General features: G+C 37.9%; 3 protein-coding genes across 3 annotated transcripts; 1 reads left to right on the forward strand and 2 right to left on the reverse strand.

Moving 5' to 3' along the window:
* Positions 1 to 1,519: 1,519 nt before the first annotated feature.
* On the forward strand, positions 1,520 to 6,178 carry ramp2 (receptor (G protein-coupled) activity modifying protein 2). The gene is made up of 6 exons (XM_085404425.1): positions 1,520 to 1,745; positions 2,337 to 2,399; positions 2,489 to 2,521; positions 4,325 to 4,342; positions 4,510 to 4,639; positions 4,728 to 6,178. The coding sequence occupies exons 1-6, from the start codon at positions 1,520 to 1,522 to the stop codon at positions 4,975 to 4,977; spliced, it is 720 nt and encodes a 239-aa protein (XP_085260551.1). The 3' UTR covers positions 4,978 to 6,178.
* A 7,858-nt stretch (positions 6,179 to 14,036) lies between these two features.
* Positions 14,037 to 15,846, reverse strand: apnl (actinoporin-like protein). Its single transcript, XM_085405260.1, has 3 exons — positions 15,596 to 15,846; positions 15,002 to 15,125; positions 14,037 to 14,927 (listed from the first exon to the last, which is right to left on the reverse strand). Exons 2-3 carry the CDS (start codon positions 15,096 to 15,098, stop codon positions 14,464 to 14,466), a joined length of 561 nt encoding a protein of 186 aa, XP_085261386.1. The 5' UTR covers positions 15,099 to 15,125; positions 15,596 to 15,846; the 3' UTR covers positions 14,037 to 14,463.
* A 174-nt stretch (positions 15,847 to 16,020) lies between these two features.
* On the reverse strand, positions 16,021 to 18,997 carry LOC146671980 (uncharacterized). The gene is given in 4 exon segments (XM_085405261.1): positions 16,021 to 16,833; positions 16,836 to 16,978; positions 18,459 to 18,567; positions 18,851 to 18,997. Coding segments are annotated over 3 exon segments (525 nt in total). The 5' UTR covers positions 18,563 to 18,567; positions 18,851 to 18,997; the 3' UTR covers positions 16,021 to 16,555.
* Positions 18,998 to 19,382: the final 385 nt, after the last annotated feature.

The following is a 19,382-nucleotide window of genomic DNA, read 5'->3' on the forward strand; positions in this document are numbered from 1 at the left end:
CACGGGAGGAATTTTAACACATCCCCTCAGGATATAACACAAAGAAAAAAGTAAAATACAAAGTATACAAATATATTTAAAAATATTTACCCTCAGGGTATTTTATTTATAGCTCCCATTTATTTCATTTTATAGTTTATTACTTGTAAGATATTACAAAAAAATCCCCAAAAGCAGACGCAGTAATTATTCACCTGCAAGACACAAGATGGTGCTGTTTAGCTGTTTTTTTATTGGAAGGACGCCACATGAACTCATATGTACACATCAAAGTAGGATTAAGAGAAATGAAACTTTATATCGCCTTAACAGACCCGTTGTGTTTCTGTCTGATTGCTGTTGTCGTTGATCCCCTCTGTTCCCTGGCTGTGCTGTTTGTGGCACGCATGCCTGCTTATGATTTATGCATTCAGTGAGCATAAAGTATCTCAGATACAGTTTGTTTGCCATATCCACAGTGATATTTGAAGTAGCCACTGCCATGTTGATACTAAACTGTCAAACAAGCAAACACACAGAGGAAGATGAGCTTAGGACACTGTTATCAGCAGGAAGTTTTTAATTCTGTATCACGTAAACTGCGCGTGTTGATCTTGGCATCTCTATTTGGGATACATTTCTTCAGATATGCTGCAGGCTTTATGATCTGTGACAAAGCCTTGGAGATGAAAAGGTTTACAAAGTAGCTAATAAAACAGAGACTTCGAAAGCCATTTGAAATAGCGAGTGACTGTAGAAGCATTCATTTTTGTAGAACACGTGTCAAAGTAAATGTTTACTTACTTACATTTCAAATATGCTTCGTGCTCCACTTCGTTCACACTCCAAGTTCAATATTTAAGCTTCTATATGCTGGATTTTTAAAGTTCAGTCCATTACATGTAAAACAGTGGCCTCTTTTAACTGAAATGAAATGTGGAAGCAATTTTGGCCTCTGCTACTTGGATTTCTTCCAAGCCTAGCAGCTGAAAAAGAGTACTCATCCCTCAGTGACGCGCATCAATTTCATACTGGATATTCCAGCCACCTCTCTTTACCACAGAGGTTTATTGAGATAGATAGATATTCTTTACCCACGGTTAGTCAGTTGCTCCACAGTAATGAAATATGAATCTATAACCTAAAAAAATGTAGATTAACTGTAGATTCATTAAAACTTTGTCTGATATTTCTGAACAATAAGCTAAAAAAGTATCTCTTCTTTGTGATTTGCAACCCTGTGTGTTTCTCCTAAAAATAATTGACTTAAAACATTTACTTCTCTAAATCTTTATTTATGCAAGACATGAAAAGCGACTTGTCAGCAGCATGTATCCTGTCAGTCTAACATAGCTTGCATTTGATCAGAAACTCCTGCAGCTGGAAACCATGTTTGCAATAAAATTCTGCTTGCAATGATAAATAAAGAGGCAGAAAGTGGGGAAGAGAAAAACAGGACAAAGTGTGGCCCCTGAAAACAGAGGGTGGGACAAACTAAGGAAATAGATGAAGAGAGAGAGAGATTGGTAGTCCTGCACCAATGGGCCGCAATAGTCCTAACTTTATCAGAGGCTCTTTGCCCCATTTGGTGAGTCCGCCCCTACTAGGAAATGAGGGCTTCCTGTTGCTTTACACAGCCTTCCTGCAAAAGGTTGAGATATGTAATTCTTACCCATCAGGGAAGAGGAGAAGAACATTAGGCAAAATGACACTCACCAGATTCTTAGTTATGTATTTCAGAGTTTTTATGCCTTTTTTCATCTGGGGTAAGTAAAGGCTTTATGCTATCCTAATTTTTATTATTCTGACTTAATCTTTTAACTTTTCCAAGAACTCACCTCTCAGTAAGAATTCAAAGAAAACTTTTAGTAATTAGTAGATTTTAGTAAGGAGTTTAGTCAATGCCATGACTGAGTTTTACACTGAAACAGTTTGGATTAAGGGTCACAGAGTAATTGTGATCAGCCCAAGACAACTGATTTGTCTTGGATCAGTTTTTTTTTACTTTAGGAGGATATTTTTATGAATCTTGTTGCATTTTTTTTAAATGCAGTTGTCACGAGTCTTTAATAAATAAAATATTTCAGTCAATTACTTATTTATTTCGCGCAATAAGACCGTGATCACATGGGATGAGCTTTTGAGTTGAACACATTAAGATTTCCCTAGAAAAGGGCTAGACAAAGGGAGGATGCACTCATTTGTTCATTCACCATGGCATGTTATTTCCTTTACTGCCCCAGTCAGGCCTGCAAACTACATATAGAAGATTATTTGCACGTATAAAATATTGTGGTGTTTTAAATCAACAGTTATATTCCAGTGTTCAGGTCTTTATTTTATTCCTCTTATTACAGCAAGCACAGCAGTGGTATGTCAAAGTGAAGAAAAGGTAACTGTGCGTCCGACAGTAACAGTAGGTAAGTACATTTACAGAAATAAGCAACAAACCAAGGAAGAAACAAAATTCATGCATGACTGCTCACTAACTGATACCCTTTCTTTGCAGAGTTTAACTCAACAGACAGGATGATGACTCTTAGTAAGTGCATACATTTTCTCTGTCACTTTATTATAGACTGACAGCTATACATCTATGTCTATATGTCCTAGATTTTGTATTTTTACAGTTCCAAATAGGGTTTATGTAATTGTGTCCTCTGAGGAATTGCTTTGGATTACATTTCTAAACTTATTTGCCTGGTCTGGAACTGACAAACCAGAAAAGCAGAACTCAGGGATCCTTTTTTCTGCCAAGATTTGTCCTTGTGTATTACCATGAGAATCCAAGACAAACTCCTGGGGAGGTCTCTACCAGTAAGGGGTCAACGTCAGTGGACATGAGGCCCGTAATGGTTTGGGGTTGGAGGTTAACTGAAACCTCATCACGAGCAGCCCCCACCTGGCTCGACTTCCTAAATTTGTTCGTCATTCACCCCACGCAACGTCTGTGATCAACGCATGAACTCTGAGTTGTGAAACAACTAGAACATTGGAGCAGTGCCCCTTTCACTGTTCCTCATCCTGTGCCTTCCTTTTTTTCCTTTTTTCCTGTATCCCCCGACTGTCCCCCTCCTCCCCCTGCCAGTGCTCTCAACTCTGAGCCCCCCACCCGCTGGAAAAAAAAAGAGAACACATTTCCTGATGTCATTACTAAATCAAAAGGTTGCTTGGCAAACAGATGTTGTGAGAGGCCGAACATATGGATTTAGTGTCATAAATTAACAAGCTGGTTGTGAGAAACCCTAAACCATAGATTTCATTTTTAATTCAATCAGTGAAAGCACCTCTCTTGCACACAATTTTTTTTTTTTAAGTGGTGAGTAGGGACAGTGAGAAACTATCTTCCAGATGTATCACACACATGAGCAAGATTTCCCGTACTTGTAGCGTTAATTACAGAATGTTTTCCTACTAGCATGCACGCGTAACGATAGTTGGCCCTTTAAACAGCTGGTCAACTCTGACAAACAACTCTTTCCAGGTTTGGTCAAATTAACCTAAATATGAAATCATGGCTGTCTGCAGAGCACACCCTGCAGAGTCATGATTACATCCACCCCGAAACGCTAAGTCCTAAATGTTTACTTATGTTTCCTATTTGGCAGAGGCAGCCCAAAAGGCAAATAAATCACATGCTGTGAGCTGGCCAGGCCTTCGACTGTGAGAAACTGAGACTAAAAAGCAGAACAAGAGTTAAAGAGTAAAGGGTTTTCAGATGTGAGTCCAGCCCCAGCTTGGGTGTGCTCCCTTTTATTTGGGAGAATGGAGAGGACAATCTTTGTTGCCTCCACCCCTTTAAAAGCGGAAGAAATTTTTAAAGAAACGTGTGTTAGAGAGGGGGAGAGCTGCTGCCAAGGCGCAGGGCCATCAGACAGATCTTCGAAGAACATCTGGTAACCGCGGGTAACATTGTTTGGACATCTGGTAACCGAAGATTGCACTGCTTCTCTTCCATCCTGTCGGGTTTCCTGTTATGCCTCGCTGTGCGAAGTCTAAGAAGTTTTGGTTTTTTATACATGGTTGTACGCTGGGGAAAACACACCTTTATTCATTTTTTCTGACATGAAGGGAGCACTTGGTTTCATAGGGTTATTCCTCTCCTTTCTCTTCGGTGAGTGTGTGGTCTCCCTTTTATATATGAAAGTGCCTGCCTCTGTGCTAGAGATGTGGAAAGAATTCATTATCTAAAGTAGACTAAAAATTCCCATGGTACTCCGATTTGCTTGGACAGATGCGTTTTTTAATGAACTGAATTAGGAAGGGCTTACATGGCAGATTTGGAGAGACTTACTGCTTCATGTACATGTTTTTAAGCTAAAAAGTGTTTTTTCTTCTCTTTCAGATGCCACTGGACAGTTTGGTAAGTGGCATAACCTTCTAAACATACATAATCATATATCTTCATATATAATTTGATAAAGGGAGTCTTGCAGAAGTTGTTTTATGTACAACTCATTTTTAAAGCCACTTTCTTTTTCCCTTTCCCCCCTTTTTTGTTGTTGTTGATTCTTCTCTTCTGCTCTGTAGTTTGTGAAGATGAGTCAGATGGAATGGGCTGCCTCTCCGACATGTTTGCTGTTTACTGTGTGCAAAGTTTTAAGCTTGCAATGGCATCACTGAACGAAACCGACTGGTGCGTTTGGAGTAAGGTAAACAGGTAAGTAGGGTGCATTTATATTTAAAATGAATGTTTTTTGTTTAAATGCCAATTTCTAATTTACTTTTCATGTTCTCCTTCTATTCAGTTGGTACAGCAACCTAAGCATGTGTACAGAAGACATATGTGACTTATACTTCATCCCATGGCCCAACCGTGTGGTGGAACAGACCTTTTTGGACATTCATTCCCTTTTTTTCAAGGATTGTCCCACAGATGAGCTAAGTGACCCACCACCTGCCATCATGTTTGCTTTGGTCATCACGCCCATCTGCCTGATCCCTGTCATGGTTAGCCTGGTGGTACTTAAGACCAAAAATGGGGATGGCAACTCCTGATAACCTAAAATCTCTGCTCAGCTATGTTCTCTCTTTTCCCCTAACCTTGTTTACAGACTGCTCATACACTTTCATCTCAGCAGAGACTGAATCTTTAGATCTTCTGCACTTCACAACTTAAATTAGCCACATAGACATAGTTGGCACTATCTCAGAGATAGTGTTCTGTGGCATCACAGCTGTTTCTCTTAGGTGACATACTTCTTAATACAGACAAACACTGTCAGAAACTATGTTCTGTACTATACTGTATCTCATTTACTGTGACAAAAATGTTTTGTTTTAAACCACTTGACACTAGAGTTGGCCGTTGCTTGAAGCATTGGTCATCTCTTGTTTGCTCACAGTATTTCATTTATACTGGAGAACCCAATATTTGTGATTAGCCTGACGAAAGCTCCGGAGCTTGTAAAAGTAGAAACAAAATTTGTATTGACACTTTGTTTTATGCAAGACACTCGGGCTGATGAAAGACAAGGTAAAGTTTATTACTGAGCTGCTTTTGCATTCATAGACAATGTTTTGTTAGTTTTCTTGCTGTTAAACTTTGAGCCTAAAAATATAAAATATATTTATGAAGACAGCATTTAGAAACTAAATGATTTTTAATTCTGAAAAGGAGAAAGATGTTCATATCTGATCTTTGACAAAGGTCCTAAACACTCAATAGTGTGTATGTGTAGGGAGGAGAAGAAGTTAACCATATGCATGGATCTAGTTATTCAAGTCACAGCACACAAATTGTTCAAAGGGTCGAGGCCTGTTTTTATTAACTGTAAGTAATCTTCATACTCATGTGATGAGAAGCTGGTTAAAAGAAAATCGTATCTCCCTCCAGACAAAAGACATTTTAAGTTGCCTGCACAGAATTGTGACAAACACTGAACAATGACAAAAAGATAAAAGTCTTATCTTTAGCCCTGAATGACAATAAAGCCACTATAAGTGCTTTCAGATTTAGAACAAAAATGTGTATTTATATACTCTTATGTATTTCTGCTATTGTCAGGACTTCATGGACTTACTGTGAAAGTACATCCTGCCTGCTCTCATGCCATGAACTGTATGCATTTTTATTTTTTATATTTTAAACCAATAAATCTACAGTTGTATGCTTACTATGACTTGTAAATACAGTACCATTCTTGTGAAATTACCCTTTCACCTTTGCAGCTATTTGATTAAACACCCTTTTCACTTGTGTGTAAGGCAGATGGTCTTGCTTTTTGCTCTAGTCAGTGTTTCACTGTCTCTTTAGTGATCAGTATATTTCAGTGCAGTTGCTGTGCTCTTCAAGTGCTGAGGTAGTGAAGGAAGCAGTGACAACAGTCATGTATCACGCCCTCATCTGGCACACAAAACACTACAGGGTGGGCCTGCATTTGTGTGTGCGTCTATGTGTGTGTGTTTGGCAGGACTGGGTGGGAAAATGTGTTTAGTGACCTTCTTCCTCTCTAGATGTCGGGTCATTCTCATCCTCCCCACCCCCTTCTGATCTCATCCAACTTTGCGTTACGTCTTATAGTTAGAGCCAGGAAATACATTTTCTGGTGCCATTGCGCAAGATGAGACTCTGCAATCAACATCAGTCATGTTTTATCAATCACAAAATATTAACATACATTCTATACACAAAGGGCCAATAGTTGTACATGAGCTTTAAAATGTTTCAGGAAAGAAATTTTGCCCTCTGGTGGTTCTATTAAAAACTGACAAACAGACATAAACAAGTAAATTTTGAACACAGACACCACTATCAAAACAACACAAGAAAAAACAAAGAAAGGAAAAAAACACTGATTTTTTCATGAAAATACTTAAGCACAAAAGTCCTGTACACAGTGGAGCCTGTTAATAATCTTTTCTTCATCTCTACTATCACAGCAATGCAAGGCTTGACAGTATTTGGCTCTGTTAACCCATTGTTGGGTTTTTAATCCTTTGTTTCTGGAACAGCATGTTTTGGCAAATGGGCACAATTAAGTGCATGGAACTACATACAAGTGCACTAAAGGCACCACCTGCCCAATGATCAATATCATTGGGCAATGAAGCTGCTATTTAATGGCTTAAAACAGTAATAAAAATACCACAAACAAGCCAAACCATATAAACAAATAGATATATGTAGTGCTCGCAAGGTAATGTGAAGGGGACCAAATGGGAAAAAACAGTCATTGCTCAGAGCTCTGAATATATTTCTTTTACACATACAGAGGTTTAACACGCTCACCAGTGACACATCTAAAAATGACCAATGCAGCTGCTCAGAAAACCCCTCCTTAAATAGGTGCAGGTCATACCACCACCAATAAAATTTAAAAGATTTCCCCTGACACAGTCCAGCTACAAAAGACAAATACTGTAGTTATTTTAACACAGCTCACATATATCTGACTACAAACACACCCCAGCTAAATAATATGCAAACTAACTAAATCAAACCAAATTGAAGATTCAGCCCGATCCCACCCTCAGCTCTCATCTGATGGTTTAACCCACTAGCAGTGGATAATTGGAGAACTCCTTTCAGGTGAGCATCATTAGGCCGTAATCGTGTGTGCACTCCATGAATCAGGCCTTCAGGAAGCTGACCTCAAAAAAGAGAGTGGTTAATGGACTTCAAAACAAAAGCATAACAAAATCAAAACTTCCTGGAAGACATTGTGGGTGTCTCACTTTAGTAAGGGAGATGCTTCCCATCACATCAATAAAACAAAGAAAAATAGTGACATACTTCTGAATGTTTCTATTTTTAGAGGCATGTACATATTAAATATGTATCAACAACACATGTTCTCTGAGGGATCTGGGATTGGTTTGTAGTAGCGCCACGAACTATCATTTCAACAGGAATCGTTTCAAGTGTATGAGGTCAATAGTTTCTTCTCCAACCTCTTAGATATACCACAGTACTATTAGATAATATGCTGAGTATAAATCGGCTGATCCAAATGCATTTTCATAGGGACCCTGTTTTGAGTTGAAAAATTTAAGTAAAAAAAATGCAATGATTTGATTGCAATATTTTAAGAAACATATTAGCTCATTTTGACTTTTCAAAAAGAGTTTACACTTAAAAAGGAACACTTGACCTAACTTAGCTAATAGGCTCATCTCTACCTTTCCTTTTGTTTCTAAAATTATTTAAAGAGTAGTTGTGAAACAGTTAACTAATCTGCAGAGAAACGGTTAATTTGAAGAGTTTCAGACAGCATTAGTAAGGTTATGAATACTCTTCTTATGATAATGGAGTCATCTCTATGCTTGTCGTGCTAGACCTCAGTGCAGTTTGATACAATCGATCACAATAGTTTACTGCAGAAATCGTAGTTGTAGTGGGTTGAATCATATGTATCGAATAGACTCTAATTTGTTAATGCGCATGAGGAGTGTTGTTCACACACTAAGATTAATTACGGAGTTCCACAAGGTTCTGTGCAGGGACCAATTCTATTTATATTATACTTTCCTCGGCAGTACTATTAGAAGACACGGCATACATATTCATTGCTATGCAGAAGATACCCAGCTTTATCCATCCATGAAGCCAGAGGAAACACACAACAACTAGTTAAACTACAGGAATGTTTCAAAGACAAAAGACCTGGGTGACACTAATCTCTGCTTCTAAATTCAAATAAAACTTGACCTTAGAAATCATAGAAACATGGTGTCCAACCAGATACCTGCTCTGTATGGCATTACCTCAGCTCTAGGATATGTTCTTAAATATGCAAATTAAACAAATATGTAGAAGGACTGCCTTCTTGCATTTTGTGCAAAATGTCTAAAAATAGAAATATCCTATCCCTGAGTGATTCTGAAAACCTAGTTTATGCATTTATTACTTCTAGGCTGGATTGTTGCAATTCATTATTATCAGGGAGTTCTAAAGGCTCATTGAAAAGCCTTTAGTTGATACAGAATGCAGCATATACTGCCTTCAGACAACTGGTGTTGTGATTTGGCACTATATACAGTGCCAAATCACCAAATTTTTATATAGTGCCAAATCACCAAATATGTGATGTGGCACTATATAAAATTACCTGAATTGCACTGAAATCCCTAAATGGGATGGGACCATATGTTAATCTAAAACCTGTATATATCTTTCAGCACTGAAGGTGTCTTTCCAGATGTGTAAGCTACTAATTCCACCCCTATACATTCAGAAATTACTATACATATCTACCCATCTTTACTTCTGAGAAATTCTTCCTCTCTAAAATGCTCTTTTTATACCCAATCATGTTAGTCGCATGTTTCCAATTCACCTAATTAGCTGCAAGATGTTCCTCCAGCTGATTCTTTTTAGTACCATTTACTTTCCCAGAACTTTTTGCCATTGTTCCAACTTTCTCTAAACATGTTCCTGTACTTAAATGAAAAATTAGCTAATATTTTAAATTGTAAAATCTCCCAGTTTAAACCAAGTTTTCTGTGTTCCATTGTGAATGAACTCTTGTTTTAAGATATTTTCAAATAATTACATTCTGATTGCATTTAGATTTTACAGAGCATAAAATGTAAACAGCCTTTTTATCAAACCTAACCTTGTTTTGGAATTAGTTTCTAGTTAAACTAATTCTCATAGAAAAGCCATGAACACACCAACATGTATTTCTGAAATAAACTTTTTAGAGCAAAAAAAAGATACACTGCCCCCCTCTCGCTCAGTAGGAGGGACCAGTGAGCCTCAGCTGTGCACCTGGTTGACGGTGTTGAGTTTTGGCTCTTTGTTAGGTGCTTCTGGATCATCTCACTATGGGAACCCATGACTGCAATACCCCAGTGATCTGGCAGTGTGGTTGGAATGAGGGCATGTTAGGGCATCTATCAACTGCTGCAGGCTTTCATATGTGCCCTTGATAGTGTGACTGGGGATTCATGTATGACTGATGAAAGGGAGAATCTTAAGTCAGCCTATATCAGGTTCTTGATCAATTAGTGATATTTAATTTGATTTATAGATGTCCTGATGCCTAATAAACTTTTTCTGCATGACACATGTTTTTTTCCCCACTTGCTAGATTATTGCCACACATACACACTGGAGTTTGTCCAGATTTGATGAAAATTAAAGATCGCACCCACTGATGTGAGTCATTCAGTGTGACATGAGTAATTACTTTGTTGTGTGAGAGCCAGGCAGCTGGTACTGCTGTGTCAGAGCTGACCCTTCAGCTGGCTGACACCATGCTGGCAGCAGATGACTGTACATTCAGCTAGGTTTGACATGAAAACGGCTGCTAGATCAGTCAGAATAAACTCAAAGAAATATGAAGCATGGATAACCTTGTTTCACTGCCAGCTGAAAATGAAAATGAAAAGAGCCAGAAACATCAGTTCTCCAGTGATGATGAAAAGGAGCAAGGCCTGCAGCAGCCTGCAGATCAACAGTTTGATGAGGAACCTGAGACATTTATCCCTGAAAAAGCAAATTATATATATATATGAACTGTAAACACACATTTTTTTTCAGCTGATACTGCAAACTTGTGAGAAAACGCCTTCTTTGTTGTATCCAGCAGATACTGAACATTGTTCACTAAACCTGCTACTTTAATTGCCAATTTGCCCTGGGCAGAAACAATAAGTGTGCTTTTTATTCAAAACAGCTGGATATTGTGAGCAATTCTGAGCAAAAAAACAAACAGTCAAAAAACCAAGTGTTCAAGCAGGATAACCAATAATGAGCTGGGAATCATGGGAATGCTTCAGTGTGAAGGGAAGCCTGGTTTCACTTATTTTAACTATTTTTTTTCTGTGAGGTCATCACTACAAATATCCTTTCTTAATGCTTTTTGCATAAAAATATCAATTCTAGCTACTTTATGGAGCAATTTTATGTAGGGGTTATTGCATTGAAATTTTATTTTCTTAAAGGTATAAAAAGGAAAGTAGGTCGACTGACAGGATAAATTCAAGTTTAAATGAATATGCTTAGTGTTAATAAAAAAAAAAGCTGAACGTTTCAAATTCAAATCGCTATCCTTTTTTACAAGATTAAAAATATTTAGAGGATTCAAAGCATCAAGAATGATTTTGTTAATGTAAAACTTCTGAAAATAAAGAACACCTAAGTGTTTTCCTTCAGGCTATCGGTATTGTTACATGATACACATCTGTGTCACTCTACATGCTGAGAGATTCAAAAATAACAAACTAAAATGGTATGACAGTTCCCTGCCAGGAATAACATGACATTTGACCTTCATGTATCAGCTTAAAGGAATTATTAAGAGTTTGTGAAATATAAACCGCATAAATCTTTGAAAACAAAACAAACAAGCACGTCTGTGTAAGCCAACCTTCCCCCTTTCCCCCCACTCTTACAGAAACTGAACCTGACTGAGACTGAAGCCTGAAACTGAGCTCCAGAGTTGGGGCTGCAGGTGTTGGGTACCAGCCTGACACACATCAGGTCAGATGCACAGCAAACTATCAAAGTGTACCAGACACTGCTGGATGTCAAGACATGTTTGTAGCTGGTGGTAGGAGAAGGAGACACGGAGTAATCAGTTTCTGAAGGACACAAAGCCAGCTTTACCTCTTAAAACCAAGAATTTGAAATAGCTATTCATGGGACATATTATATTATGAATGTCGTATACAAACTGTAGAGTTTAGAAAAGGTTTTTACCCAAATACTTTCCCCCAGCTGTCTCTAAAATGCTTAGAGCAGGTAATTGTGTGAGATAATATATGTAGGAGGCCTCTAGATGGCAGTCTTTGAGAGCTTATTCTGTTGTTGACGATGCTGAAAAACTAACCTTTTTAAGTAGAAGCCTGTTTATTTTAAGGGGCAATAATATCTTTTATGCAGCTGATTATAACCTGGGTGATTTTTACACAGAGGTATAGGCCCACGGTCAAACTTTAGATCATGGAAATTTCTTTTGCACGACCAGATTGACAAATATATTTCTTAAACACTGTTGGCGATTAGAATCACTGTAAAACAAAATAAACTGGAAGCTGAAATTTAATATTAAGAATGAATTATCAAAAAATATGTTAAATAGACACAGGAAATAACAGGTGGGGATTATGGAAAGGAAGCCACTCCTTTCCAAAGCTTCATGTGTCTTCTTTTCTTTTTCTAAAAATAAAGTGAAAATTGATGAAAAATGTAGCCACTATATTAGTAGTGCCAGAAATGAATTCAATAATTATTATTTGTGATATAATAATGCAGAAAATGCTATTATAAAGTAAAAATGCTTCCTAAAAATGCAAATAAATAACAGTTTTTATATTTTCCCATGTTTTCCAATTTTATTTGAGTTGCTGTGTGCTTTAAAATTTTTTTTCTCAACTTCCTGTAGTGTTTGTAACTAGAACCTTGCAGTCGTTTAAATGTGATCAGCTGATATATGTCTCATAAAAAGACATGGTGACTTTGCTCCTCTCGTGCTTTTATTCACTTCCCTTGCCTCTTAACATCCGGGAAGGATTGGAACAGAAGGTTTTATCAGAAAAGTAGTCAGATTCCCTCGTGTTTAGCATCTGTTTCAGTCCTCAAATGCTGAGCCTCTTATATTTATCTACCTAGAAAAAAAAATTCTCATATCTTTTCTTCCTTGCTTAAGGGTCTAATCCTGCACTGTTCTCCAAAGATTTTTTCACTTCAAAATACAAATCGCATAATGCACAAAAGAATGCACAAAAGAATGCATTTGATATGAAATATCTGCAGGCGCAGGTGCGTATCCAGACTAAGAGATGCTCACCACAAAAGGGTGCAAACACATACTGTACATACTAATGTAGATGCAAATACTGGAGCACACTTACACAAACACATGCAGTAAACAGTATGATGCAAATAATAAATGTGTACTTGTGTGCACAGGTATAGTAAATGCTAAGGAGAGATTGAAGAGGAAAATTTGAAAGGAATGTGCAGGCATTTGTCCTTAAGTTAATACCTAAAAAAAACACCTAAAAGTTTCTTGTTAGTGTTCCCATCTGTTTATAGGGACTGTTTCGTTTCTCCAGTGTCACTCAACAGTGCTTCAGGGATTGTGCTTAAACATGCTGAGGTTATGCCTCTTTTCTATGTTTGGCTTTTATGCAAATGCAAAGGTGACAGAGTGCAGAACCTTTGATCTGAGCTTCTTTGTGGTTTGAACTGTTAATACGGCGAAACCACCATAAATCTAATGGGAAAACAGAATCAGGAAGGCAGTATTGAGATTGTAGACGGAATAAGCAGAACCTATAATAACCTCATACAAGATGTGAATTAAGAGGAGATATTGTGCCTTCTTTGTGACAAGCTCACAGGGAAATTTCCCTAAGGTTAATGACTGTCTCTTCAAAGAATTGGCTGTGCCATTACTGGAAAATAAAATCTGATGACGACATTACACAACAAGATGGTAATTTCTACCCAATTAAATAGTTATAAGCTTTTAGTAAGTATCACAAGTTACAAAAATAGGGTCTTCACCCAAATCTCATCCAACTTGACAAGATGATAATCACAAGAAAGCAGATGTAAGTTATCTCAGGTTTACTGCTTCGTAAAGATTAAGTAATGAGCTTACATTACAAGTTATTACTGCAAATTAACAGTAAATGGACTGGTTCTAAAATAGCACTTTTCTACTCTACTTGACCATTCAAAGCACTTAACATGCCTCATTCACCCAGTCATACAGTATCTATCCCAAGGATACTTGGCATGCATACTGAATGATCTTTTGGCTAACCAGTAACGCAGACTTGCGTTGCATGTTTTTAGAGATATTGAATGCTTTGATTTTACAGAAAATTTTGTAATTTAGCCGTAACATAGCTAATAGCTATTACAATTTCATAAATAATACAATTGTTTTTCAAGTGATACCAAGACTTTGACGAAGTAGAATTCAGCCATGGGGGGAGGGGACACCCAAAAAGAAACAGGACCCTTTGTTTTTGTCTATATCAATCCCACTTCAGATTGATCCTTATGAAGCCTTTATAAATGCACAGCACATGGCGCATGCTTTGGAAATCTCATTTTTTAAACCCTTTGCATCTTCTAAACTCAGTCAACAGACAGTCATACACAAATAGCTTCAGAAAAAAGGTTTATTTTATTCCTCAGACTACAGTGTCAAGGTAAATACAGACAAGCTTTCAGCGTATTTCATTAAGCTATATGCCCTCATCCTCCGGTGAGTCATCCTTTGATTTCCATTTCTAAAGATTCCATTTTAAAACTGAATGCTATTGCAACAGAGAGAAGCTGTGATTATACAGTGTGTGCGTGTGTGTGTGATCGGGGGCTGGGAGGGTGGGGGGTGAATTTATAAACAAACTAAATTCATATCTTAAGCAGATTTACTGAAGGGTAATATCCAGGTATACAGACACATGTCAGCAACAATGCCTGCTGTATTAGAAACAGTCTACCAGGAAGAAGCAGAAGGCAGAGAATGAATTCTGCTGTCAGGAAACATGACAAAAATACTGGTATCAAGGGGCCCTTTAATATGCCTGCTGGCCCATGGGTGTAAGAAGCTTATCCCACACCTCTACCTTCATGATAGCTTTGCCTAGAGGACACATAGTGGCCCTGATATCTAGGCGGTTACCCATGTAATTGATTCCTGACCCAGTGGCTTCCTCCCTGACAAACCCATGTTCATGCTGATTCTTCTCGTAGTACATTTCTTTGTACAAATCCTTGTCACAGTTACGGCCCCTTTTATAGATGCCCACTGCAAACCAGTTCTTGTACAGGTTGTAGTCCCAGGGGACGGAGAACATGAGAGCCACAGTCTCAGCGAAGTCATTCTGTGACCTCTCGAAAAGGTCATAGGTCAGTACACCAACAGCTCCTGTTGCTTTGCTGCTGGACTTGGTGAATGTGCAAACCTCTGTCTTTAGAGGGGGCACTGTAGGTTGCGGTGGGTTGTATGCATCCCCATTCTCAAGGTATACCCTAATTAGTACACAAATAGAAAAATGCATTCAACATTTTTTTTTTTTTGGTCTTCTATGTATTTCATATAAGCCCGAAAAGTCATAAGGCAGTAGCTGTTAGTGAGATTTGATATTTCGATGGTCACACTTCTCTTGCTGCTCACGTCAGCAGCTACAGCTTCAGCTGTCTCTGTCATGTTGCAGTGGCTGCGAGCTCTGTTGATCTAATAAAAAATAATTTAAATGTCAACCAGCTCATACCTGTAACATGGATGTTTATTTCCTCCTAACTGCAGTGAGAATCATAGGAATAAACTTATAACAATATAGAACTCAGGTTCGACCTCGTCTCTGATGATGTACTCTAATATCATTCCGCTGACCTTCAAAAGCACACATCGACTGTCACTGCGTAAAAATAGTGTATTTCACAGGCTAATGAGATTTTACAAGAGAACATAGAATTGCTGCAGTCTTTTAACAGAGTGTACCACTCCAGTGACAGTACTTTATAATTAGTACTACACAGTGATAAAGTTAGAGTGAAAATGAAAGAACATGATCACTCATTTTATCAACAGATACATTAAAGAAATCAAACAAAAGCCTCATCAAAGTTCTATATATCTTACAAATTATAAGAGCTAGGAGAGTCATTGTTCTAAATGTATTTTCCCTAAATGAAGTGACTTACCTGCTGAGAAGCGTTGTTAGTACTTGAAGTCCAAAAACAGTAAAAGTTGCTGGTTGGTTTTCCTTTTTTTGTCTTTTTCTTCTTTTTCTTTTTTTCCCCCCCAAGGATATATTAATCACTCAGAAAACCCTCCCAATTGAAGTACAACCCTGCTTAAATACAGGATAGCACACCCTCTTTCCAAACACACGACCCACACGAAAAGAAGACTATGAGAACAAATATTACTCTTTTCCCCTGTGGGATGAAACAGCCACACCCTAGCCTGTGGCTAAATTGAACAGTTTCCTACAATTTCCCATTGGATCCCAACCACTGAGGTGAGCCCTTCAAGACTATAATAACAAGACATGAATGTGTTTTGGGACTGTCATTCCTCTTGTATTGTGAAACAGTAAAAAAAGCAGATGAAACAAGTTGGGACAGACATTTCTGGAGCGATACTTTGCTTAGTATCTTGCTGAAACTCTTGCATTCCAAATACCACACAATCAAGCAAGATGGAGAGTCTAACAGCGAAGGAAGAACAATATTGTTTTTGTAGAAATTAAAAAAACATCTTCCATCTGTTGTTGCTCATTAGAATTGGACGGATCCAGATAAGAGATTAAAAAATGATTACAGTTCATCAGTAATAATGAAAGCATATGAATGAAAACATATCCCACTCAAAGTAGCACAAGCATTGGGTCTGAATGTTTTATTACCATAATAAACGAAAATAGAGTATTCCGTGTACATGAGCCCAAGAGCTAAGCTAATGGAGAATCAATGAGGTGGCTGTCAGATATTGATATCTTTCAGCAGACACAAAATACAGATGACAGCAAAATCAGTCTTCCTCTTCTCCTAAATGTTTTTTTTTAGGATGACAAGAGTCGTCAAATCAAATGAAGTTTATTTTTCTGCGACTAGAAAAACAAGAAAACACAGAAAAGCAGAACACCAGTAGACTGCACACTAATGACCCATTTTATCATAGAGCTCCACTTTAACCATGGCTTTTCCAACAGTAGACATTGTGGCCCTCAGGTCAACATATGTTGCCTTGTACTCCAGCCCACAGCCATTTGCCTCAGAGCGGGTGAAGTTGCTGAGATCCTTCCCATCATACATCCGGTCATACAGCTGTTTGTCACAAGCACGGGATTGCTCAAACACACCCATGGCCAGCTGGTTCTTATACAGGTTGTGGTCAAAAGGCACAGAGAACATGATCGCCATGCGCTCGGAGCAAACTGCATATGGAACAAATCGTAGGTTAGAATGCCGACGGCACCCGTGGCAGTGTTGTCATCCTTGGTGAAGGAGCACACTTCTGTCTTGGTGGTACGAATCGTGGGCTGGGGCGGGTGTTGACAGAAGCCACTTTTCATGTACACCCTACACATTAGAGCAAGAGATAAATCCTTACCGTCACTAAGATAAGATAAGATAAGATAGAACTTTATTAATCCCTCGGGTGGGTTCCTCTGGGAAATTCGATTTCCAAAAAAGCACAGCACCGACAGAAGTTACAGAGTTATACACACACACATATATATAAATACAGAGACAATATAAATAAAATATACGAAGGGGATAAATAGAATAAATAGGAATAAAAATAAAAATACAAGTGAATTGCACATTTCAAGTATTGAGTCTATTGCACCGTTGACTATTTACAAAAGTATTGCACAAAAGGTATTGCACAGTGAGGTGAAGAGGCACTACAGCTTAGTTGTTCCCCCCTCCTTTGTCCTCCTGTTTCCCCTCCCTCTCCCCTCCAGAGAGGAGTTAAACAGTCTGATGGCGTGTGGGACAAAGGAGTTTTTAAGTCTGTTAGTTCTTGTCTTTGGGAGAAGCAACCTGTCACTGAACAGACTCTTCTGGTTGTTAATGGCCGTGTGCAGAGGATACTAATCAGTTAACAACTTTTATGTCACACTTCTCGTACTTTTGATGAAAAAACACACTTTTGTAACTTTTGTGGAGATTGTCAATTTACTTTTTGAGTGTTGGGCTTTCCAGGGTGAAACATCTTATGCTGATGGATGGAGTGTGACTGGGAGTACTACTGTGGACTTCTAAGCAACAGTGAGTGTACCTGCATGCGATGTGCAATGAGGCAGTGTGTGTCACTGCATGATGGATAGGTGGATGTTCTCAGCAAAGTAATGTCACACATGAAAACCAGCCATCCAAAATATGGCCTGTCTTCCCACAGCTAGATAAATGTAGAAGGATGGCACAGATTCCAATAGACATGAATTGTTTATATTTATTTTGTTGCTGTGTTTTATTAATTTTTTTCTCCTTTTTGTGGTCGGAGGGGGGGAAATCCATATTACATTGTTGAGAAATACAGTAGGTGGCTATATAAAACTAATATTTTATTAATGTTATAATAGATGGTGCACTGCATTTTGCTTGCAGTGCCATTGAGCCCTCCTTGTGAAATTTAGGTTTATGAATTATTAGAAAGAACACAAGGTGGAGATTGTGGTGACCCCCAAATTATACATGGCTGTTATGCAAAAGAAAATAATAATTACATATATGTAACTTAGTTATGCTTTTTTTTTTTTTTAATAACAGTGATTCACAAACACTAGGCAGCCAAACCTAATTATGAATTGCAGGACATGTCACTTGTTGTTGCTTTTAAGAGCTTAGAAGCAGCATTTTAGTGAACTTAATGTATAATGTTGTGAAGTTTCCATTGTTCATCACAATGTTTTTCCTGCAATGTCATTCATTGATTTATGTTTTATGAAGTAAACATTCAGCCATTCAGGTCTGGCCCTAAATGCTATCCATTTATTTTCTCAATTAATCAGTTTTACAAGTGTTAAACTGACAAAGACATTTGCAGACTTACTTGGGGTTAATGAGGCAGTAGCTACCGCTGACATTGGTTATTTCTATAGTGCAGTTTCTGTTGGTGGTGAGAGTGGCTGACACAGCCTCAGCTGTTTCTGGCATCTTGACTGCAAGAGAAGCAGGATTGAAAGCTTAGAACAATACCCACTGACAGTTCACCAGCTAGCAGCAACACATTTAATTGCTGAAAAGATTAATTACCTCCAAAAAGCTGGTTTATATCTCTCCTCAAATATAATATTCTCATAAGAATTAACTTAACATGACGTAGGCGTGTTTGAAAACGAGTATACCTTAAGTATACGAGAACAAGAGAAACGTTGTTTTTACAGATGATAACCAAGACAGAAATAAGTTCGAGTCCTATTATAAGTAAGCATAATTAGGTACCTTTTAGAGAAAAATATGTGCGTTGTGCCAGACAGCAGCGTCAACTTCTTTTTCTCAGGTCTTGCAGAGAGCGTCTCCCAATTTCTATTCTGTGTATGTCCTGCACATGTGGCAGAATTGACAAATAAAGTTGACTTGACTTGACTTGACTTGTGTGATTACACCTCCACAGTGCTTGTGCTAACACAAGCACAGGCGTGTCCATCGTGAAACAAAAGTACCCCATCCACTGTGAGAAATCATATCTCACAAAGAAGCAAGCACCTAATATTACATGATCACAAGATTTAGCAGTAATCTCTACTTTTACTCAGGGGAATAAAAACATTACTGTGCAAATTTTTTACTACATGGTTAGCATCAAATTTCCAATAAGGTTTTTATTATGCAGCATATTTTAGCAAAATCATACAAAATTACTCCTCTGCAGTTTAAAATTTATCTCACATGTTATTTTCTATGTCAATACTTACTAGATTTAGTGAAAAAAAATTGTATTTTAGAATTTCTAGTCTTCCCCATCTTTTATGAG

The sequence above is a fragment of the Rhamphochromis longiceps genome, linkage group LG4, assembly GCF_057381845.1.
Source record: "Rhamphochromis longiceps isolate RC_006_pf linkage group LG4, R_longiceps_female_GT1.1, whole genome shotgun sequence".
Lineage (NCBI taxonomy): Eukaryota > Metazoa > Chordata > Actinopteri > Cichliformes > Cichlidae > Rhamphochromis > Rhamphochromis longiceps.

Excerpts from the sequence above, each read along its gene's own strand:
- ramp2 (XM_085404425.1), top strand. The coding sequence starts at position 1,520 with ATGGGCCGCAATAGTCCTAACTTTATCAGAGGCTCTTTGCCCCATTTG. Across the intron at positions 1,746-2,336 it reads TATGCCTTTTTTCATCTGGG|CAAGCACAGCAGTGGTATGT; the intron begins GTAAGTAAAGGC and ends CTCTTATTACAG. Across the intron at positions 4,640-4,727 it reads GTTTGGAGTAAGGTAAACAG|TTGGTACAGCAACCTAAGCA; the intron begins GTAAGTAGGGTG and ends CCTTCTATTCAG.
- apnl (XM_085405260.1), bottom strand. The coding sequence starts at position 15,098 with ATGACAGAGACAGCTGAAGCTGTAGCTGCTGACGTGAGCAGCAAGAGA. Across the intron at positions 14,928-15,001 it reads TAACAGCTACTGCCTTATGA|TAATTAGGGTATACCTTGAG; the intron begins CTTTTCGGGCTT and ends CTATTTGTGTAC.